Source organism: Lemur catta, chromosome 12, assembly GCF_020740605.2.
Source record: "Lemur catta isolate mLemCat1 chromosome 12, mLemCat1.pri, whole genome shotgun sequence".
NCBI lineage: Eukaryota > Metazoa > Chordata > Mammalia > Primates > Lemuridae > Lemur > Lemur catta.
Window position 1 is genome coordinate 27,040,924 of NC_059139.1, and position 23,504 is coordinate 27,064,427.

Sequence of the window (23,504 nt, forward strand, 5' to 3'; positions counted from 1 at the left end):
CCTCCACCACTGTTGTTGTCGCAGCTTTGCACATTGGCAAGTTGAAATTCCTCGCGCTTTTCCTGCATTAGGGGTGGGGAGATAAGAAGTGGGGAAAGACAATAAAAATAAGAACTGTCTCTTTCAGCTTTAAAATTGTATAGATTAGAATAAATTGTATAGAGTAAAATAATTTCTATGAACTAAGAATCTAAGAATCTTCTTGAAAAGAGCATATAATAGTTCCATTAATGAAGTTTTACAACTATCTCATAAATCAAAAAAAAAAGATAGCCACTTCATTCAATTTATATGGGTTTCTTTTTTTTTTTAATGGGCTTGAGGGAACAGGGGAATATTTTGCATGTTCAACATATAGCTATACATTAAAAATGGATATTAATAAATCTACCCTACTTGAAGTGAGTTTCCCTTAATCTTTCAACTGATATGCTACTTTGTTTTTACGGTTAAATATTTCACTCAACAACTTGCTCTGATTAAAATATTAAGGAAGGAAAAGTAGCAAGTGCTTCACATAAAAAGGTATAGTAATTACATTCTCTATTAAAGAGAGACCTATTGCTGAAATTAAATGAAACATTCCTTGGTAATTTGTGAGTCACCTATAAAGATCATTCTGGAGAATCATTTTCTGATGAAATTTTTGAAAGTACAACACCCACATCTGACTCTGAGGTGTAAAACTTTCAAGAAGGTGGCAATTTTGCTGATGATTTTACATTCCGGAGTTACTCAATACACTTCTCCTAACCATAAAAATGAAAATGTATTTTTGTTTCTGGGAGTATATGTTGATAGAAGAATTTCTTTGGTAGAAGGATGTAAGTCACAGCTATGTTTTACCAGCTCTTTTAGGCCACCAATATTTCCTTTGCTTGGATTCAAGGATGGGTATAAGGATAGGAGTATCCTTGAAAGAGAAGCCCTTATAAACTTTCACAAGTTGCTGGGCTGGATTCCACCAGATGTCCAGGTACCAAAAGCTCCAAGGCCAGAGTGTTAGAGGCAAAGGAGTCCCAGGTTCCCCCACTTTAACACAGCCTAGACAGATTCTGTACCAGTTACCCCACTCAACAAGAAGGTAGTCCTCAGTCCCTTGAGCATTGGTAATGAGAGATTTCATTTCACACCAAAGTTCAATAACCACCAGCATAAAGCTGGTGCTTAGAACAGCCCTTGTGCATTCTTTAGATACCGGAACCAGGCAGTAGAGCACAGGATGAACTCATGGAAATATTTTAAATAATTAATTTCCATTTGATAGTATATAATTTCATTAATCTTTTTTAAAAAACAACTAAGCATTTGTAAACATTATGCAAAGAAATAATGTAAACTGTCTTCTGTAATTGCCAAAATTAGTTGTACTTTAAAATACTGGTTAAATTCAAGAAATCAAATATAGTATTAATCTCACATAAGTCCTGCAGAAATAAACAAAGGCAATATAAGAGTGTCTCTGAGAATTTCACTGTGATTTCACCAAAGCTGCACTTGCTAAAGATTAAAAAATTGCTAATTAAAAGCAGCAAATGACAACATTATGAGAAGGAAAATGATTTCTATAACCTAATAGGTAAAGTCTTCAAGGCCAAAAATTTTGGAAAACTCTTCAGTGTATACTCAAAGGTGTCATAATTTTCAAAAACGACTATATAATCTATAAGTCCTAGATACCAAGTACTTGGTAGGCCTAAGATAATCAAAAGATCTTAAAATCTATAAAGCCTGTGGCTACCCAGATAATGAAAATGAAAGTTCAACATCATTAAGGTTAATCAATTTTTCAGATGGAACTTTATGTGCATTTCATAGGCAATACTAATAGGACTGAAAAGGACTGGCCTAAATGATTATTAGCAATATCTTTCCAGAATATCAAAGTAACTTTGATATTTTAAGATAGTACCTGTAATTACTATCTTAAATTTTGATATTGTAATATATAAAATAAAATTGTGTGTTGTCATGTTTTTTTAAGCATGTAACTAGACTTGGCAACTAAAATACACAGGCAGAAAAACAACTGCACATGACTATGTACAAGAGTACATAGATTTAAATATTTAACAAGCAGTACAAGGACATCAGCCAGTCTGAGCGGACTCCCACAAGCACACCATACCACCAGGACTGCATAGCAGCAAACCTGCACACACAATATACATACACACGTATGTGGGTGTGTATGATCTTAAGCCACTTTTAAAATGAATTTTTAGAAAATATAAAGTTCCTAACATACATTACATTAGTATTTTTTAAAATCATCACAATACCTGAAAATCACATTTCCTGCTCGGTCTGCCTTCCAGGCTTTCACCAAAGCAAAATCTCCAGTAATTGCTTCCTCTAAAATAAAGTGCTGACCATTGAACTCCCTCACCTGCAGGAGAAAAGGGGACATTGTCAGGTATTTGCACAGGTCTTATTTGCTGGTGATATGCACTCTAGTTGAGGGAAATAACAGGGATACAAGCCTGGTGAGAGAAGGTTTCTCTGAGGTAAAAGAACCTTAGAAACTTCAAGGATAAATAGTGTAGGGCAGCTAGGGCTTAGTCCAAATGGTCATGGGGGAGCCAAGGGAACAGACATGCAACACGCCCAGTGACAAAAGAAAGCTTGGTGCACTTGAGGAACTGAATGTTCTACAAGCCTGAAGGATAGACTATGTGTGTTAATATTCATTTCACTATTTGTGTGTATAGGTTATTTATTAAACATGAAAAATAGTCTCTCTTTCTCTCCATCTGAGAAAAAAACTATATAATTTGCATGAAATGGCCTACATATTTTCATACATGTTATAAAAATCCATTCATCTCTCATTAATCTATAATTTGTAATCACCTGTTGAACTTTTAAGTGGGATTCATATAATTAGAATTCCAAATTATATGAATTCCCTCCAAATTCATATAATTTGGAGGAAACTGACACGCCATATCTTCCCACCGTTGAGCACAATACACGCCTCCATTCACTGGAGTTTCCTTCCACCTCCTTCAATAGTTTAATCATTTTCTCTATAGAATCTTTGTATTTTTTCCTTAGGTTTATTCACAAATACTTCATGGTTTCTGTTACTGTTATGAATGTTACATTTTATCTTTTCTTGTTACATTACTAGTCCAATGGAATGCTACTGATTTTTGTTTATGTTTATTGACTTTTAATTTCATGAATTTTGGGGGTAAGAACATAAAGGAAAACTGTGCCTTGGCATTATGTTCCTTTTCTCCTCTTGGGGATTTATCTCTGGGAATGAAAACAGAGGAGAAAGGAAACAAAAGTCCGTCGCCGCACTCCATCACTGCACAAGATGGAGCCATCTGAAGGCAGAACTCCATTCTCATTTCTACTGCATCCCCTAGTGGACAAAAGGACGCAGTGCATTGTATAGAAAGCCTCCATAGAAAGTTTTAGTACATTTACTTTTAACTATGGTTTAAAACAGAAATCCTTTCTTAAAGAAAAGCTTCTTTAAAAAAAAAAAAGAAAAGAAAAGAAAAGAAAAAGAAGGAAATCTTCTTTAAGGACTAGTTTCCTGCTGGAAAAAATGCACTTAGGAAATCGCTGATGAATGAGGATCTTAGTAACATGAACTTAGATAAATTATATGAAAGATATTTCTAAGCTTCATATCAATATACAAGGGATTTTTAAATGGCTTATGTATTTCAAAATCATCACTAAATACTAGCTGATTATTTTACACACAGATCTAGAAGACTGTAATAAATACATGCTAATGTAGGGCAAAGTCAGGAAATTCACTTTTCTCTTAAATCCCAATTATATAATTCCCTGATGGGTCTACACACCAGCTGTGTTGCTGAGTGTCAACTATCCTAAAATGTAAAAACGGGGAACGAACTGGTTTTGTCAAACTAGCTATCACACTCACTTGAAGGGATCGTGTTACACAGTCACCATTTCATCCTTACTGGTTCTTTTTTGAATCCACTCTAATCAGATTTACATCGTTTCATTCCAGAAGAAAACACTCCTTAAGGCTGTCAACGACTTCCATTTCTGGCAAATCCAACAGTCAATTCCAATTCTCATATTACAGGACCTCCCCATGCAGTTGATCACTCCCCTCAGGTGATCACTCCTTCCTTTTTAAAACTTCCCTTCTCTTTCAAATCAGTAGACTGGGGGGGTGGAGAGATTCCTCTTTTCTTACTAGTCACTCTTTCCCATGTCCTTAGGTTTATATATTATATGCTGACGCCTCCAGAGTCCCTGTCCTGGCTCTAAACACTCCCCTGACTAGAGCTTGCTGAGCACCTCCTCTTGAATCTAATGGACATCTGGAATGTGCCATGTCCCACACAGAGCTCTTTGCTTACACCCAATAAACGGCATACTTGATTCTTCTCTCACACCCCACTACCAATTCATCAGCAAACCCTGTTGGTTCTACTATCAACATATATCCCAATTCCAACCACTTCTCACAAACTCCACCATTACTACCTTAGCCTAAACCGCCTTTCACCCCTACCTGGATTAACACAACAGCCCTTTAACCTCTCTTGCTGCTTCTGCTCTTGGCCTCCTACAAAAAAAAAACAAAAGAAAAGAAAAAAGAAAAACTCACCACCCAACTGCTACCATAATCTTTACAAAATGCAACCCAAATCACATCACTCTTCCACCCTTATTCAAAACTCTCCATTGGCTTCTCACCATACTCAGTAAAAGCCAAATTCTGTGTGGATCTGGCTCCTGCCCATCTTCAATCTCCAGTCTTATCACTCTGTCCCCTGTACTCTGTTTCATTCTCACCACCTGCTGTTCCATAAACAGGGCAAACCTGTAGCTCCCTCAGGACCTTGCACTTCCTATTCCTTCTGATGAAAGCACAACCCTCTGATCTCCACCTGCCTCATTCTCCTACCTTACTCAGGTCTCTAAGAAATTTCACCTGCTCAGTGAACCTTATCCTGGCAGATCAGAAACACCATCTCCCTGCTGTTGAGCCACTGACGACTCTCTTTTCAACTTTTCTTCACAACACGTCCACTATAGACATCGTGTGTTTATTCACTCACTGTCAGTTCCTCCACTAGCAGGGGGGACTTGGTGCTTAGACCTCAATAAAAATCAGTGAATTAAGGAATTCCCTCATTTCCTCTTCCTACACTAAACAAGGGAAATAAAGAGTTAAGAAGAATTGTTTCAAGAAATTATTTGTCATATTTCTAGGGAATTCCGACAAAATTACAAAACTGCTAAATCAATGCACCTGACTCCAGGCAGAAATGAACTCAGGAAGGATTCTAATCTATCATATTTTCCCACAGTGAATTAATGCTACAACTTCTAGCAAGTTATAAAAGTATTAGCCCAATTTTTCTGGGCACTTTTATCATACTACTAAAATTCATTTTTAATAATTAGGCTCCTATTTTTACTTTGTGGAGATATCTTTTACATTTAATTAGGCAGTAAGGCAAAAAGCAAGAAAGGATATGAAAAATACGTTAATAAAAGCTTTAAATCAATATAGGTCACTCTCAGCAGAAAGGCAAAACTCCAGATGGAAGACGCGGCTGGAGACAAACACTGAACAGCAAAGGACATGTTCAATGACCCCTTATCTTCCCTCAGAACAGGAGGGGCAGAGCCAGAGTTCCTATATGCAGAGAAGTGATAAGAGATCCCTTGATCTACTGTGTTCACTTCCCTACAGATGAGCTCAGCATTTCTGCAACCTGTGTTAACTCTTGAGTCACCTGTACAAGGAAAATGGAAAGACACTAAAAAATACAGTAATGAAACATTGACCTGTGTGATTTTTGAAATTATCTCAAATCCAGAGACCTCAAATACCTGTATCTGGAGTTCCATTCTTCTCTAATATGTGAGTGAAGTTGCCTACTATAAAGGTACCCCACCCTACCCAGCACTTTAAATAAAACTAGGTTATTCAGTCAAAAGCTCAAAGTGTGTCTAAGATACAAAATCTAAAGGTGATAATATGAACTCTGTATTTATTCCATTATATAATAACTGTTCTCTGCTTTTCAAGATTTGAGACACACTTGAGATTTTCTAAATTTTGTTCTTTCTGTGATCACATTAGATAGGGCCTGTGCATGAAGAGTTTAATACCGTACATATCATACTACTCTATTTTCCATATAAGCATAATCAGCAATTATAAGTGTTCCTATATTTGTTAAAACTTACTATGTCAGTTCAGATAACTAATCTTGACTATTACATTATATATGGATTATAATTTATTTTCTTATTTATTCTAGTTTCTCTATGTGATTTTAATTGCTAGCAGATGCCTGGATTTAGCTAGAAATTTTGCCTAATATATTTATAAAAATTAATGAGTGTTTTTTCTCTCACAGAGGTGATCTGATGCTTATTTAACCCAACGAGTGCACCCAGAATCCCATGTGGAAAGAGGTATCCTGATGCTAACGGGATGAGAGCACTTCTTACCTCTCTTGGCTTACTGGCAATGGCAATACTGCCATCTTTGTTGTATTTAATGGGTGATCCTCCTTCTTGTACCAGGGTCCCATACCCTGTGCTGGTGTAAAATGCAGGAACTCCAGCCCCGCCTGCACGGATCCTCTCAGCAAGCGTGCCCTGCAAGTGAGCAACCAACACCCCATGAAAAGTTCACTAAGCACACGTCTGTATGTCAACACAGAAACATTTATAGACATGGTTCCTACTCTCCAGAAGCTCATAATTCTAAAAATTACCTAGCATTGTATATTGGTGTATTTCACTAATACTGTATGCTGGAAGATCAATTTTTAAAAAGTTACTTCCCATCTAGATCCACATTAAATCCACATTCAGAATGTATCTGCTTATTTGTATAGCCATGCTTTTAGCTTCCATACCCTCCTAATGGTCTCCTGACATCATGTCCTACATTTGTCTATTTTTAATATTTTAAATCAATTTTTAAATCTGAATTATGAAACTTTAGCTATATGCAGTAAAGAACATAATTAAATTCTGTGTTTTACTGTATGCTATATGTAGCTATGGCCTAAATCTTATCATTAATAACAATACGTCAATAATGTAAAGTGTTCAAATTTTATAATTTATTTTAAACCATTTTCATAAACATTTCATCAACTAAATTATCTAATGAAGAAAAACCCAAAGTTAAGCAAAGAGTATAACATGCAGGTAAATTAGTTTCTATAAACCAACTTCAAATTTTATTTCAGGGTAGAAACAGCTGCAAGTAAAGTTTGTGTCTTCTTCTTATCTTCTTTCCCATGGGTGACCCATCTCTCTCCTGGGTGCCAGTGATTTCGAACCTCGTTTCTCCAGCTCTCTCTCATCCCCAACTGTCTTTCCACCCAGATTTCCCCTAAGGAATCAACTCTGACCCTAAACATTTTCTGACACCCTCCCTAACGTTAAAACCTACTGTTACAATCTTACTACTTCAGGAGAAAACTGACTGGTTAATCAGTAGTAAGAACTGTATTTATGATGGTGTAAGTATTCATGATGGTGTATTCATATTATCCCAACCTGAAAACGATTTTCTATTTTAACTGGAACCTTTAAATACTCAAAGAAAGAACTAAAAGTTGAAACTTCAGACACTGAGTCATTCAAGTAGATGGAATATTCTGGGGAAGGAGCACAACTGAAAATCTTCCTAATAACTAGTTCTCTATTCTATCTAATGGACAGAGATGACGCTGCCTTGTGTTAAGTTAATAACATTCACAAAAATTAGATCATCAAAACACCATAGTAATACCCCCTACTTTAAAATATTTTTTATGTCTATCCCCCTAGAATACTCTACTCCTCTCTGTCCAACCAGGCAAGGGCATGAGAGTAGACTGTTTCTGCAGACGGGACCTCTGCAGGTACCACCAAGCCCCTCAGCTCCACCCCACAAAGGGAGTCCTAATTCCTACAATCAGCACTTCTCCCCCTAGCCATCAGGGTACAAAACAAGATTCCAAAGACACTGTTTATTTATGTGCCACTACGTCAAGGAGGGAGTTCTCTTTTAGCTTAAAGAAAGAATATAAGAGAAATATTAAGGAAGTTCCTCTCCCATGTATATTGCACTCTAACAAAATAAGAGGTGATACCAAAGTTAAAGGGTAAGTGGAAGGTTAATTTTCAATAGCTCCACAACCCAAAGAATATGGTATCTCAGCCTACAATGTGAAGAGAAAAGGTATATGCTATGGACTGAGCTGTGTTACCTAAAATTCATGTGTTAAAGCCTGAACCTCCAATGTGACTACTTGGGGATAGGGCCTATAAGGAGATCATTAAGGTTAAAGAAAGTCATAAAGGTGGGATCCTGATCTGGTATAATTAGTGTTTCTATAAGAAGAGACACCCAGAGAGTGAGCGAGCACATTCTCTCCCTCCTCCTTTCCCCTCTCTCTACCATGCGAGAACACAGCGAGAAGTCAGCCCTCTGCACGCCAAGAAAAGAGCCCTCACCAGGGACTGAATTGGCCAGAACCCTGATCTTGAAATTCCAGCTTCTCAAACTGTGAGAAATAAATTTTTGTTGTTTAAGCCACCCAGCCTAGTGTATTTTGTTATAGCAGTCCGAGCAGACTAAGACAGTATATCTTAGATTTTCAAAAAACTTTAAACGAAAATTGAACAAATACCAAGCATAGTGTGATGCTATGATAAGCACAGGTGAGAGTGCTGCAGAGTGACCAGGTGTGACTGTAACACTGTGACAGAACAGTGTCAGCTAGAACAGTCCTCTCTAGACAAGCATACACCATGATTTAATTGCTGAAAAAAATTTTTTTTAATTCTGCTATATTAGATCATACCAACTTGTGAAGTCAGTGGTAATAACATTTCTGTTGACAAAAATAGAGTAGCTCAGTCTCAGAGATGAGGGCAGAGGATGTCAAAATGAAGACCAACGCAGACAACTGATAGACCCTTGTTTTACTCAAAGCATCAAAAAGTTTGCTTTTCTCTATGACAAACTCTTCAATCAGGAGACGGTACAGAAAATGAGTGGAAACTTACTGTATTAGTTGTAGTAACTGTTTGCTTTGTAATAACATCAGTTCCCCGGAAACGTGGGCTCTGATCCCAGCACTTACTCTGTGATATAATCAGTTTTCCCTTCAAGGGCTTCACCCTCTTGATGTGTCTTAGCAAGACCAGATCATTCACAAATTTCTAATTCTACAATTCATAGAAATTGACTTCTAGGATAATTCTCAAACATTTCAGCAAGTCCTTTTGCATGCTTCTGCAAAAATATACATTATAGTACCAAACTTACAATCTTATCTTGCAGCTTAGAAATTTTTACTAGAAATATCTCCTTTTTCAGTACACAGTGGCAGAAAATATTAATTCTCTAACAATCAACAGGTATAACTTATAAACAAAATTCCTTGGATTGGCAAAATAGCATTCCCTCTGTCTTACCTCTCTCGCCCATAAAAATTTCTAGGAGAAAAAGGGAAATTTTTAAATAAGTTAATACTGTGAAAGAAAAGCAGAGAAATCATCTCACCTGAGGTGTCAGCTCTACTTCTAATTCACCAGATAAGTACTGTCGTTCAAATTCTGCATTTTCTCCCACATACGAAGAGACCATACGTTTTATCTGCTTGGATCGAAGTAAAAGGCCCAAGCCAAAGTTGTCAACCCTAGAAGGAAAATGAAAGTAGTTTACAATCAAAGGAACACCTGACAAAACACTTATCACATTTTTTTAGAAAGATGTAATTTTATTAATTTAGAGGAAAAGAAATTCTCTCTGCTAGGTATTTAATCCACATTCTCTCTCAACCCCAAAGAACCTTGCAAGATGGCTATTCTTTTCTTATTTTACATTTGGGGAAACTAAAGCTTAAGATTTAAGTGATTTTTTTCCCCAAGATTTTGGGCAGTAAGGGAAACAGCCAATATTGAAACCTACATCAATCCCATAATTCTACCATACACTTTTTGTTCTTTTCATTACTGCAAAGTGATTGTTGGTTGGAAGATAAGCAAAGAGATGAATTGGTTCTCATCCTACACTTTAGAGGAATACATAAACACAGTGGCAGTATACTGACCCCAAAGGAAGATTTGGATAAAGAAGCTCTTTTTGTTCTAAAAAGGAGAGGGGGGCATTCTTGTGTTTAAAAGAGAAAAGACTAGCATGCTCATTGAAACATGAACCCAGATTCTAAATAGCTATGAACATTTTCCCTATATCACAGATACCTTGCTCAAGTAGATGTATACACTTATACATTCTTGACAACAAAATCAGCAAATTAATCACAAACCAGTGAAAAGATTATGGTACCAAGACTAATCCTGTATCTGTTAAATTATATATACTATGATTTAATATCTATTTTAAAATTGGAGCTCAATTTATTCTTAGAAATAGTGCATATGGAATTAGCTTTCTTTTTCATTAGGTGAAGATCTCCAGGTTTGTACCTTTCTTCATAATTTCTATTACATTTTTCAAAGCAAAATATACCTAGAATTTCAAGCAAAGTCAATGTGACAAGACAGATTAATAATTAAATGATGCTTTTCCATTTTCAGTCACCTTAAAGACTGAGAGTTATGCTCTTTTCCACTCAAAAAGTTTCAGAAATAACCAACTAGGGAAAGAAATCATTTCTAAGATAACAAAGAATATCTGCCCTTATGTTATAAAACTAGTTTTTATTTTTTTATTGAGGTAAAATACACAAATTTACCATCTTTATCATTTTTAAGTGTACAGATCAGTGGTAATTAATACATTTATATTCTTTTTTTCTTTTCCCTCCTCTCCCCTTTACCTTCCCCAGCCTCCCGTAACCACCAATCTAATCTCTATTTTCATAGAGTCCACTGTTTTTTTGTTGTTTTTTTTTTAGCTCTCACCAATGAATGAAAACATGTGAGATTTGTCTTTCTGTGCTTGGCTTATTTCACTTAACATAATAGCCTCCAGCTCCATCCATGTTGCTGCAAATGACAGGATTTCATTAGTTTTTTATAGCTGAATAATATTCCATTGTGTACATCTACCATAATTTCTTTCTTTATCCATTCATCCATTGATGGGCACTTAGGTTGATTCTATATTTTGGCTACTGTGGACAGTGCTGCAATAAATATGGGAGTGCAGATATCTCTTTGATATATTGGTTTCCTTTCTTTTGGATATATGCACAGTAGTAGAATTGCTGGATCATATGGTAGTTCTATTTTTAGTTTTTTAAGGAACTGCCATACTACTCTCCATAATGGCTATACTAATTTACATTCCCAACAACAGTGTAGAGGGTTCCCCTTTCTCCACATCCTCACCACCATCTGTTAATTGCCTGTCTTTTTGATACAAGTCATTTTAACTGGGATGAGAAGATATCCCATTGTGGTTTTGATTCACATTTCTCTGATGACTAATGAGGTTGAGCTTTTTTTCAAACACTGTTGGTCAGTTGTATGTCTTCTTTTGAGAAATGTCTGTTCAGTTCTTTTGCCCATTTTTTAATCAGATTATTGATTGATTGATTTTGCTATTGAGTTGTCTGAGCTCCTTACATATTCTAGTTAGTAATCCCTTGTCAGATGGAGAGTTTACAAATATCTTCTCCCATCCCGTGGGTTATTTATTCAACTTTGTTGACTGTCTCCTTTGCTGCGCAGAAGCTTTTTAGCGTGATATAATCCCAATTGTCTATTTTTGCTTTGGTTACCTGTACTTTTGAGGTTTTACACAAGAAGTCTTTGCCAAGACCAATGTCCTGGAGCATTTCTCCAATGTTTTCCTCCAGTAGTTTCATAGTTTCAGGTCTTAGATTCAAGTCTTTAATCCATTTTGATTTTATTTTTGTGTACAGTCAGAGATTAGGGGTCTAAGTTCCATCCTTCTGCAAATAGTATAAAACTATTTTTAAATATGAAGTAATTTTTAATGGTGAAAACCACAATGAGACACCACTACAAACATGAAAGAACGGCTAAATAAAAAAGGAAATATCAAGCTTTGTCAAAGTTGTGAAACAACCAGAAATCAGGGGGAATACAAACTGATGCAACCACTTTGGAAAAACTTTTAGCACTATCTATTAATGCTGAATATACTCACATGCCATAAATCAGCAATTCCAGGCTCGGGGCTATAACCAACAGGAAAGAATACTTATGTTCACCAAAAAACATTTACAAGAAAATCCATAGCAGCACTGTTCATTATGGCCAAATTAGAGCCTCCCAAATGCCCATCAACAGTAAAATAAATTGTGGTGTAGTCACACAAAGGAATACAACACAGCAATGAAAATGAATCGTCTACAAACACTGGTAACAATGGATGAATCTCACAGACAAATCATTGAGCGAAAGCAGCCAGATACAAAAGAGTGAATACTACATTATTCCTTTTATATGAAGTTCAAAATCAGACAAAATAAATGTGTGAGATAAGAAGTGAGGAGAATGGCTGACCTTGGTGACGGGAAGGAGCATGAAGGGGACTTTCTGAGGTACTGATCATGTTCTGTTTCTTTATCTGGGCGTTGGTTACATCAGTGTGCAGCTCGTAAAAACCCATCAAACTGTACATTTATGATATGTTCACTTTTCTATATTACTCTACCATGCTTCAATAATGTTTTCTAAAAGATAGAGATGTGGTGATAAAGGCCAGAGTATCTCCTAGAAACAGAAGTCCTTATTTCTCTCCCTCCTAATTCCTGCAGCACTCTGATGGCTCCTCCCCATGGGGCACATGTCATCCACATGGCTGTTTCATCCAACAATCCCTCACTGAGCACTTACTCTGCCCCAGGGCAGTATGTCAGGCTCTGAGGCTACATCCACGAATAAGGCCTAGTCCTGGGCCCTCAGCCTTCAGCAGCTCTGAGATTATCAAGGAAATAAACATGTCACTGATAATACAACAGAGGGAAACATGTTATGAAAATTCTACACAAAGTGTGACAAAAACACTGAAGATGGAGAACCCAATTGCTGGGGTGGAGAAAGAGGGGAGAAAAAGCCTTATAGAAGGTGGCACTTAGACATAAGCAAATACACACACACACACACACACACACACACGCAAATTTTGAGAGCAGAGTGAGGGATGGAGGTATTGAGGGAAAGAGGCAAGTAGACAGCTTTGCAAAGATGAGCTCAGGAAATTCTGTTGAGTGTGAGTGGAACACAGACTGAGAGCAAAAGCACGCAGGAGAGGTAGAAGGCAGGCCAGACTGTGATCTGCCTCACAGGAATTCATCCTAAAGGATGTGAAGACCTTGCGAATAATTTTAAGCAGAAAAGTCACAGAATATACAATTAATTAGAGAGGTTCAGAGATGAAAGGCAGGAACAGTTAAGAGGCTTGAAATAGTCCAAACAAGCAATGATGAGCATGTGAACTCAGGCAATAGCAATGGGAATGGAGAAAAGGGGACAAATTAAGGGATACTTGGGGGAAATAACCCATAAGACTTGCTACCCATCCTGAAGTAGCTGCAGACCCACTCCAGACTTCTGACTTTGGCAATGGAATAAGGTAGAAGAGTGGGTTGGGGACAATTAATCTCATGATCACTAGTGACACCCACTTGTCTGACCTGGAAAGGTGTTAAGGGTGGCACCTTGTGTGACAAACCACTGACATTTCTCCTGACACTGCCTTTACTCCCAACTTCATTCTACTCTCCAGCCTCACACTCCTCACACCCATGAGTAGCCATTCCAGATTTACTGACTCCTTTTTAATTCTCAGAATGTATCATTTTCAAATCTATTCCCTCCCCCAGGCAGGCCTGACACACCATATACCTGAAGGTGTCCAGGTAACTGTCAACCCTCTACTCGTTTTCCAGCTCTAGCCTTCAAACAGTGAATCTGATGACATTTCCCACCTACCATGGGTATAAAAGAAATAGCTGCATGATTTACTCTTACTTGTTCCAAAAGAAAACTAAAGCCCAAATAACCTGCCCCTCTACTTCATGCTCCTGATCCCCCTTACTTGCTCTTTTTCTCTTGTCTAAGCCACGTAAAACTTTCTGACACACTGGAAAATTTATTTATCATCTTTACTATTCATTGTCTGCCTCTCCCCACTACAATGTAAGTTCCATGAAACAGGGATCTTGGCCTGTTTTTTTTCACTGTTGTACCCCAACCACCTGCAACTATATGTAGCACATACAGAGAACTACATAAATACCTGTTGAAAATTTGTTAAATAAATTTATTTCTTGATTCCACTTTCCCCCTCCTCATTGGCTCCCCTCTAATATAAGTGTAAATCACCAAGTACTTATGCTGGATGCTTGGTTTGCCTTCCAGATCCACCTCCAGCCTGCTCTGTGCCTAGGATGGCTGACCTGTAGACACCCTGGCCCTCTGGCTTCTGATTGGGTTCAGCCACTCTGCCCACATTCACCCAACGGGAGGCACCATCAGAGGGATGGGGGTGAGAAGAAAGCCATATCAGGATTTAGACTCCTCTAGTTCTTTCCCAAGTCACAGCACGTTGGATAGCCCTTTCCGTAGAGCTTTCTTCACCTGTTCAGACCTGGGTTGGTGGAAACAGTACTCCTCTGTTACTAACTCCAGGGTTCTTTATTACCATTTTCATTAAAAAGGGTCCCTATGGAGAACTCCCCAATTACCCAGTATGAGAATACCACTGATATCCTCTGGAGCCCAGACTAATAACAATAAAATAATCCATGAAAGGTGGATACAGTCCATTTGTTTTCTGACATTTTAAATATTTGAAAGTCCCTCCAAGACCATAGGTCCATACAAAAAAACAGAATACAGTTGGTCATTGACTTAGGAATTCTTCTAACCAATCTTGTGGCTCTCTGTTTGGCTTTCCAAACCATTATATATTTGAACTTGATTCTGTGAGAGATGATTTCTCTGTATTTCTCAATCTTGGCTCTGGGAATCATTATGTACTTGGTCTTTGCTTTGTTTTTAGACTAGTCTCCTGGCATGGCAATCAAGCAGTGCATAAGGTGTTTAGCGCAGGTCACCACCTGACCTTACAGAGTCAGTTTTCATGTCTTAAAAAATACTGTTATATAACTTATAAGATAATTTGCCACATACAACTCACAAATTCAGCAAACATGTATGTCTTACCTACTATTCTCACACAACGATGTTAAAAAAAGAGAAAAAATAGTAAGACAAGTCCTTATCTGTAAGAGCTCATATGAAGAAAAAAAAAAAGATACATGTGATCTTTTGCAAGGAGGAACATATTTCTAATAGAGAAACACAAATAGTAAAGCATCTTGTAGCTCCTTAATACTGATGATAATGCAGAAGAACTTTCAAATTGATTATGTTGCTTGCCTTTAGTAGCCAACATTTTTCTAGCATACCTAAAGAGAGATTTGACCTTTTTCCTGCAGCATAACAAAATTGAGTTTCAAGCATTCTCGTGATTAAAAGAAGTCTAAAGCCAAGAATACATTAATGTAAAACAGATACTGCATGGAAAACATCAATGATCTGCAAATACTTTCATTTTCTGAATCTGTAATTTGCTGAATTTTCATTTTATGAAATCTTGTTAATTGGCAATTCTTGTCACAATAAAAAATAAAGTTACATTCACCAAACTGGATTTCTCTTGTTTACATTTCATTTTAGACATACTTAAAATCCCAATTACACAATTATATTCACTCTGATAATATCAAGAGTATCAAAAGGAAATAAAATGGTTTATTTAAATATAAGGTTAATTTATAACATACAGTAACCACCCCCCCCCCACCATCCTTGGTTTCACTTTCTGTAGTTTGTTACCCACAGTCAACCACAGTCCAAGAATACCAATTGGAAAATTCCAGAAATAAACAATTCATAAATTTTAAATTGCACACCATACTGAGTAGCATGATGAAATCTCACTGTATCTACACTATATAGGCTCCCCGCCTGTCAGTCACTTAGTAGCCATCAGGGTCATCAGATGAACTATGGAGGTATCTCAGTGCTTGTGTTCAAGTCACTCTTATTTTACTTCATAAAGCACAAGAATAGTGATGCTGGCAATTCAGATATGCCAAAGAGAAGCCATAAAGTGCTTCCTTTAAGTGAAAAAGTGACTGTTCTTGACCTAATGAGATAAGAAAAAAAAAATTATATGCTAAAGTTGCTAACCTCCATAGTAAAAATCAATCTTCTGTCTCAGTCCGTTTTGCACTGCTATAAAGAAAATACTTGAGGCTGGTAATTTATAAAGAAAAGAGGTTTTTTGGCTCACCGTTCTACAGACTATATAGGAAGCATTGTGCCAGCATCTCCTTCTGGTGAGAGCTTCAGGAAGCTTCCAATCAAGGCAGAAGGTGAAGAGGGAGCAGGCTTGTCACATGGTGAGAAGCAAAGAGCAGGAGGCAGTGCCAGACTCCTTTAAACAACCAGCTCTTGAGCAAACTAATAAAGTAAGAACTTAGCCTTTATCAAGGGGAGGGCACCAAGCCATTCATGAGGGACCCACCCTCATGACCCAAACACCTCTCACCAGGCCCCACATTCAACACAGGGGATCAAATTTCAACATGAGATTTGGAACGGACAAACATCCAAACCTTTATCATCCTCTATCAGTGAAATTGTGAAGAAGGGAGAAGTTTGTGCTAATTTTGCTATTGCACCTCAAACTGCAAAAGTTACGGCCACAGTGCATAACAAACACTTAGTTAAGATAGAAAAGGCATTAAATTTGTGAGTGGAAAACAGGAACAGAAATGCGTTCCAATTGACAGCAATCAGGTTCAGTACCATCCACGATTTCAGGCATCCACTAGGGTCTTGGAACATATGCCCCTCAAATAAGAGGGGAACTACTGCAGTCACAAGGGACAAATCTTCCATGAACTAAGCACAGCAGTTCAAGTATACATCCCAGGAAGTGGTTAGCCCTTCCCAGACAAAATAACCCAATCGTGGGGAATGCTCATACTCAACCAGAGTGGCCTGTGTCTGTCCACTGAGTCTTTTGAAGCTGCAGCTGCCTCAACAAAGAGGAAAGAGGCACAGCAGAGGGGCCACTGGCCTTTATCACCAGGTTCAAAGTCATTGGTGCAAAACCAGACCTTTTATTTAGAGTGAGGGACTGTTCATTGGACCCTCAAAAAACTATTACACCAACTAGTACAGAACTATATACAAGTAATTACAAGTGCAGGTATTAATACGTAGATATTATCAGATTTATTGGCCTTCCACATGTAAGTGGAGCTGTCCCTCGAGTAATCTAAGTCCCCACCCTTCCAGAACTATAGTCTAAAGTCATCTTGTCATGAGGAAATGAGCATGACCTAACATAACACACCTATTCTTCCATTGGCTCTGTGATTTCATAGATTGATATAGAGTTTATTGTGAAACTTTCAGTTCATACTGGCTTGTAACTCATATGTCAAAGTCCTCCAAAAATCAGTGAAAGGCACATTCTCAATTTTTCCTATCTTCCTAATCAACTCATTTCAAAGTATTAATTCAGCTGAGTGATCCTAAAAGAGAGTTTATATTATCAAGGCTAATAGTTACTATTTCACACCAAGGTAAGTGGTATCCCATGACAATAGTTCTTACTGGTCATTTAAAGAAAACAAAAACAGATAACCAGGAACCTTGAGCTTTGTCAAGACTTCCGATTTTGGCAGATCATTCCATAAAAAATACCCATTCTATTTTTCTTTTTTATTTCCCACGCCCCAAAAAACCCATTCTAAATGAGATAATAGTTATTACTTTTTTTTAAGGTAAAATAAAATCTATTATTTTTCTTATTCTTAAATGATCTACTAGATAACTGTTCAAATAATAGTAACAATGTACCCATAGCTTATGAATAAATGAAATGAATGACAGCAATGTTTTAAGGTACAGGAATAAGAAATTAGAAATTCTCTGTGATAAGGTACCTGTATTACCCATGAAGCAGTATAGTGTTTTATTACTTTTAATTGAATACAATCTACAATTACTATGAACTGTAGATATCTATGGGGTACAGTGTGATTTTGATACATGTATACAATATATAACGATCAAATCAAGGTAATTAGCATATCACCTGAAACATTTATCATTTCTTTATGTTGAGAGCATGCAAAATTTTCTATCTCTTTAAAAATATTCAATAAGTTATTATTAACTATAGTCATCTACAGTGCTATAAAGTTTACTCCCCCTATCTAGCTGTAATTTTAAATCTGGTAACCAACCTCTCCCTATTGCCCCTCCCCGCTCCCCTTCCCAGCCTCTAGTAATCACTCTTCTACTCTCTACCTCTATGACATCAACTAGAAACAGCTGTTACTTCTAATTCCACGTTCTGTCCATTTACCCAACAATTCAAACCATTGGTCATTGGTTCTCCAACAAAGCATCGCTAAGTTTTCCTCATTTATCTGACTCTAATGGCCAAAACAAGGCTCTCTTCCTATAGACCTCTAGGATTTAAACCCTCCAATGAAAAGAATCAACTACCAATGAGAGTCTGTGAAGTACCTTATTTGTGTTCAGTTAAGTAGGTTATCAGCACCTACTCTTCATCAAGAATTTATATTGATCTGCAGGATTCCTTGTAAGCACAGAGCTATCTGGAAAATCAAAACTATTGGTAATCAAAATTATTTGTATTAAATATATTAAAGGGCATAGGATGTGTTTAAGAAATATCAAATTATCACAAACAAGTTACTTCTCTATTTATAGATGAATTTCCTCTTTTAAACAAGGGAACTAGAACAGATGATCTCTACAATCTCATCCAGCTCCAACACACTCTGACTCACAGGCTAAGCACAGTAGGGATACAAAACTATTGTAAGTAACAGGATCAGTATGTAATATACATCTAAGAGAATAAATAAAATTCAATATACAAAGAAAGGCTAAAAGTCTCAGAAGCAACTTAGAAAGGGGTAAGATCAATGAAGATAGAAAAGTCCTATAACTGCATAAGCCTACCTTCTGTATGTGTAACTTGAGTTGAATCCTGAAAGATGGGAAGGATGCGGATAGGCAGGGAAGAGAAAGGAAAGTCTTCCAGATGGAAATAATAACATAAACTCAGAAAAGAGAAAATGAGCACAAGCATAACATCACTTTTGTTTACCAAATAATCTGTGCTATTTATTCTAAATTGCACTTATCATAGGCTAAACTGCCAATCTGGTTATTTTTTTTAACATTTTTCAAGATCTTTAAAGGCTTTAATTGTTGAAAGACAGCTCATGATTTAGCATTTTGTATACAAAAAGGTTTTTCCAACATGGCTAAACAAGCCTTAATGTGCATTCATTCCATTAATAAAATGATGACTTCTTGTTGACCATTTTGATATGTGATCCTACACCCTTAAGCACTAGGATCCCACTAGCTGCTTAAGATAGCAGGATCCACCTTCCACCAGCAATATTCTGATGACTAATGGTATTCCTTTATATATCATCTAGAGTAATGTCATAACCAAAAAAAGGACTTGAAACAGATTTCAAATTGATGTCCATCTTGCTTTATAAATTACAATCTATAATAATAAAGAACATAAAGGAGCATCAAATTTTAAAATGCAAGATTCAATTTAAAAATATATACTCTAACTTCAATATTTTAAATGTAGAAAAATAAAAGCACAACAGTTGAAGGTCTTAATTCATATCTTTATACTGTGTAAGATAAAGCAAGGCTACTTTACTTACTAGGATTATGAAGGATGATACCAAAAATATTTGAATAAATGTAACCTCCACTCTTGACCTTGTTAAATATTATTTTTTGGTGCTCACACATATTGCTAATGTAAATAAGGGAAAATATCATTTTATTAATAAATTCTATTTAAATATCCAGAATTACCATTTCTTTCAAGCCAATTGTTTTAAAAATGCACACTTACCCTGCATTGTTGCTGACTGCAGTTAGTCCTTTTACTCCAGTCTTTAGTAAAGCTCCTATAAGATTCTCTGGAATTCCACATAGCCCAAAACCTGTAATAAGCCCAAAAGATAAATAATTTGTAAAGCGGTGAATAATGTTCTTTCAGAGAAACATGTGGTATTCTTTTTCAACAAAAAAAAAAAAACAAAATTATCAGATCTACTAAGCAAAATACACAGATATATATCAGCAACTCAAATGGTCACATGGCTTTATCCAAATGTTTGGCACCAGACATCACTTTATACCTTGAACCATAGGTATAAAGCCAAGTGCACCAGTTTATATGGCTACACATTGCTGATCCTGCACTTAACTACAGGTCTATTATTGTACCCCTTTATAACTCAACCTTTCTAAAGTTACTTTTTCAAGCATATTTTATATGTCTGAGTTGTATCTGAGTTTTATGTAGATTTTTGCAGACCCGGACGCCCACACCAGTAACTTTCATTTCTTTACGTCTTCCATAAATCCTCAAATAATGTTGGTTTTAAAAGAAACATTCAATAACTTATTGGTTGAATTAATAGAGAACACCCCTAAAAATAAGTCTTGATCCCATTTTAAGAATCAGGCAGCAAGTTTAATGAGTGTGAGGCAGTGGTTCTAAAAGACATTCCAAACAAGAAGCAGTAATAAAACTGGGGGGCGGGGTGGGGGGGTAGGAGACAACAGCTAGAAGATGCTTATAAGTTCTCTCTCATAAAGTAAGGAGTGATAGAAGTAGCGGCTAGGTATAAACTGATAAGATCAATGTAAGCATTTTAAGTTAAACAGAATTCCCAAAGATCTAGGAATTTTTCAAAGCTACTGATAAGATATCACCACTTTGAAGCTTTATTTTTTCAAAATAATAGGAAAAAAACCACAAAAATAAAGAAAAGTAAAATGTTAGTACTAAGCCTTGTTGAACTTTCAGGAAGGAAACACTGTAATAAAATCAAAGATAATATAATATGTAATAAACATAATGAATAGACTATAACCAATAACTAAATAATAAAATAATTGGCATTTTTAATCTACACAGCTTTGTCACTGTAATTTCCCTGCTTCTCTAAAAGCATAAGGATGTTACCATAAAAAAGGGTAACAATATTATTACTCACCACCAACCAGAATCGTTGCATCATTGGGAATGTCTTTTACAGCTTCCACTGGATCTGTATAAAATTTGGTATGGTGACGAGGACTGGTAGAAAAGTAGCAAACACATCCCTGAAATATTAATAAATAGTTTTAAGTGAATAATCATTTGGAAATGTAGATTTACTTTGTGTTTACAGCAATTTATTCAGTTTTTATATGTACAATAATTTCATTATCCCTTTTTACATATACATTTTATGTTTTTAATTGATAAGGTAAATTTGTATATATTTATGGTGTACAACATGACATTTTGATATACATACAGTAGTCCCCCCTTATCCAGTTTCACTTTCTGAGGTTTCAGTTACCCAGGATGAGCATACTACAATAAGATTCTGAGAGAGAGTGTACATTTCCATAATTTTTATTACAGTATATTGTCATAATTGTTTTATTTTCTGATTAGTTATTGCTGTTAATCTCTTACTGTGCCAAGTTACTTTTTCAAGCATATTTTATATGTCTGAGTTGTATCTGAGTTTTATGTAGATTTTTGCAGACCCGGACGCCCACGCCAGTAACTTTCATTTCTTTATGTCTTCCATAAATCCTCAAATAATGTTGGTTTTAAAAGAAACATTCAATAACTTATTAGTTGAATTAATAGAGAACAGCCCTAAAAATAAGTCTTGATCCCATTTTAAGAATCAGGCAGCAAGTTTAATGAGTGTGAGGCAGTGGTTCCAAAAGACATTCCAAACAAGAAGCAGTAATAAAACTGGGGGGTGGGGGGAGGGGTAGAAGTGTTTTAGAAAAGCACAGTGCACCCAGATAACCAACAGTTAAAAGCAGTAAGAATGACCATGTTTTCCAGGGAATGTGAAAAGGGCTCAAAGATAATAAAGAACTTGCGGATAATAAAGAACACTTTTTTTTTTCATTATTCATACATTCAGTTAATATTTGTTGACGTTTGTTATCTGTTATAGACATGTGATATCTATAATATTTACTGAGAAACCAACTTTTACTACGACAGATTTTATCCCAAGAAAACTTTGGGAAACTGTGGCATAATAGCCTACACTCTTGGGGTCAAAAATACCCTTGTTTCAAATTCTAGCTCAGCCACAATTGTATGATCCTGTGAAAATTACTCAACTACTGCATCTTTTGGGGGGGGAGGGGGAAGCACTTGATCTTAAGTTTTCCCAAAAAATGATAATTGTTTCCCAAAGATGTAGTAAGGATTAAATAATGATATATACAGAAGCTCTGTGCCTGGACTACAGAAGATACCCAGAGGGTGTCAGCTTCCTTTGGTGAATGCAAACTTTTCTCCCTTCCCCACCAGGGCAATAAGATCAATTTGTCAATTTACTGGAATTTAGTTTTAATTTTTAACCTCCCCACTCTGCCCTACACATACATCACTGACTCTATAAAGAATTTTTTTAATATGACCCATACTGTAGCAAATTAAGCCAAGTGGGCTTTGTTGAGGGCTTTCAAAAAAACAAAACAAAACAAAACAAAACCACCAGGTACCAGGTCTAAGCTTTAAGATTACTTAACATGTTTATTTTATCTGCAATCAAATTTACCAGTCTGGGTATTCAGGGACTGCTAGGCAAACCAACAGTGTGAACACAGGCAGTGCGGCAAAGAGGAAACAGGATGTCTGAGGCTAGCTGCGCCACTGGGGATCTTCAAAGCCCAGAGCCCTGAAAGCTGCTTAGAGCTTTTGGGTTTGTTCTCTTAACTGGCTTCCTCCCTGCCCACACTGCCTGTCTCTGGGAGTCAATGAATATCCCTGAGACTGTCAACACCTTCTAAGATTAGGCAGCTGGGAGGAAAGTGTCTCTGATACATCTACATTGTTTTCTTGGATAACTGAATTCCAAGAGGAGCTTTAAGCTGCTCATTAATTGACCTCTACCTTCTAATGTATTTTACACACTAGCACAATGATGTGAAAAAACAGGGGCACCAGCTGCTATCAAAATAAATAACTAACCTTCAGGTTTGCAGAGATTACCTAAACGAATGAAGTAATTAATAAATAGCTTCAACATCTATTTATTCTGGGAGTAATTTTTTTCACCCAGATCTTCCTTTATATTCACATAAAGTGTTTTGTTTTCCACTTTTCTACTTGCAGCAGAATTCCATTTTATTGTTGCTACTAGTTTCTGCTTTATAATAGGGGCAGTGAAATGATAATGACTGAGTACTAAAGTGCAAGAAATACTCAAAATTCTTACAGTACAGAATTTTTTCTATTTAATCTATTTCTCCCTTAAAAATCCTGTCCGCCTTCACCATGTCCTCTCCTTCAAATGCTTACACCTAACTTGAAGTCTTATTCCACTGTTGAACCTAAATTTTATCTCATGACTTCCTAATTCATAATTTCCTTCCTTTCTAACCACTTCCACCATTATTACTTC

The 23,504-nt window shown here is 36.5% G+C and overlaps 1 protein-coding gene across 1 annotated transcript in view; it reads right to left on the reverse strand.

Annotated features, from left to right (window-relative positions):
• The window catches only part of OXCT1 (3-oxoacid CoA-transferase 1), a 129,520-nt gene that overhangs the window by 102,295 nt on the left and 3,721 nt on the right, over positions 1–23,504 (reverse strand). Inside the window, exons 2-7 of the mRNA XM_045565622.1 lie at positions 21,072–21,180; positions 19,919–20,009; positions 9,533–9,668; positions 6,472–6,621; positions 2,283–2,389; positions 2–62 (exon numbers count right to left, since the gene is read on the reverse strand). Of these exons, the coding sequence (XP_045421578.1) occupies positions 2–62; positions 2,283–2,389; positions 6,472–6,621; positions 9,533–9,668; positions 19,919–20,009; positions 21,072–21,180 (654 nt within the window). The remainder of the gene's footprint in view (position 1; positions 63–2,282; positions 2,390–6,471; positions 6,622–9,532; positions 9,669–19,918; positions 20,010–21,071; positions 21,181–23,504) is intronic.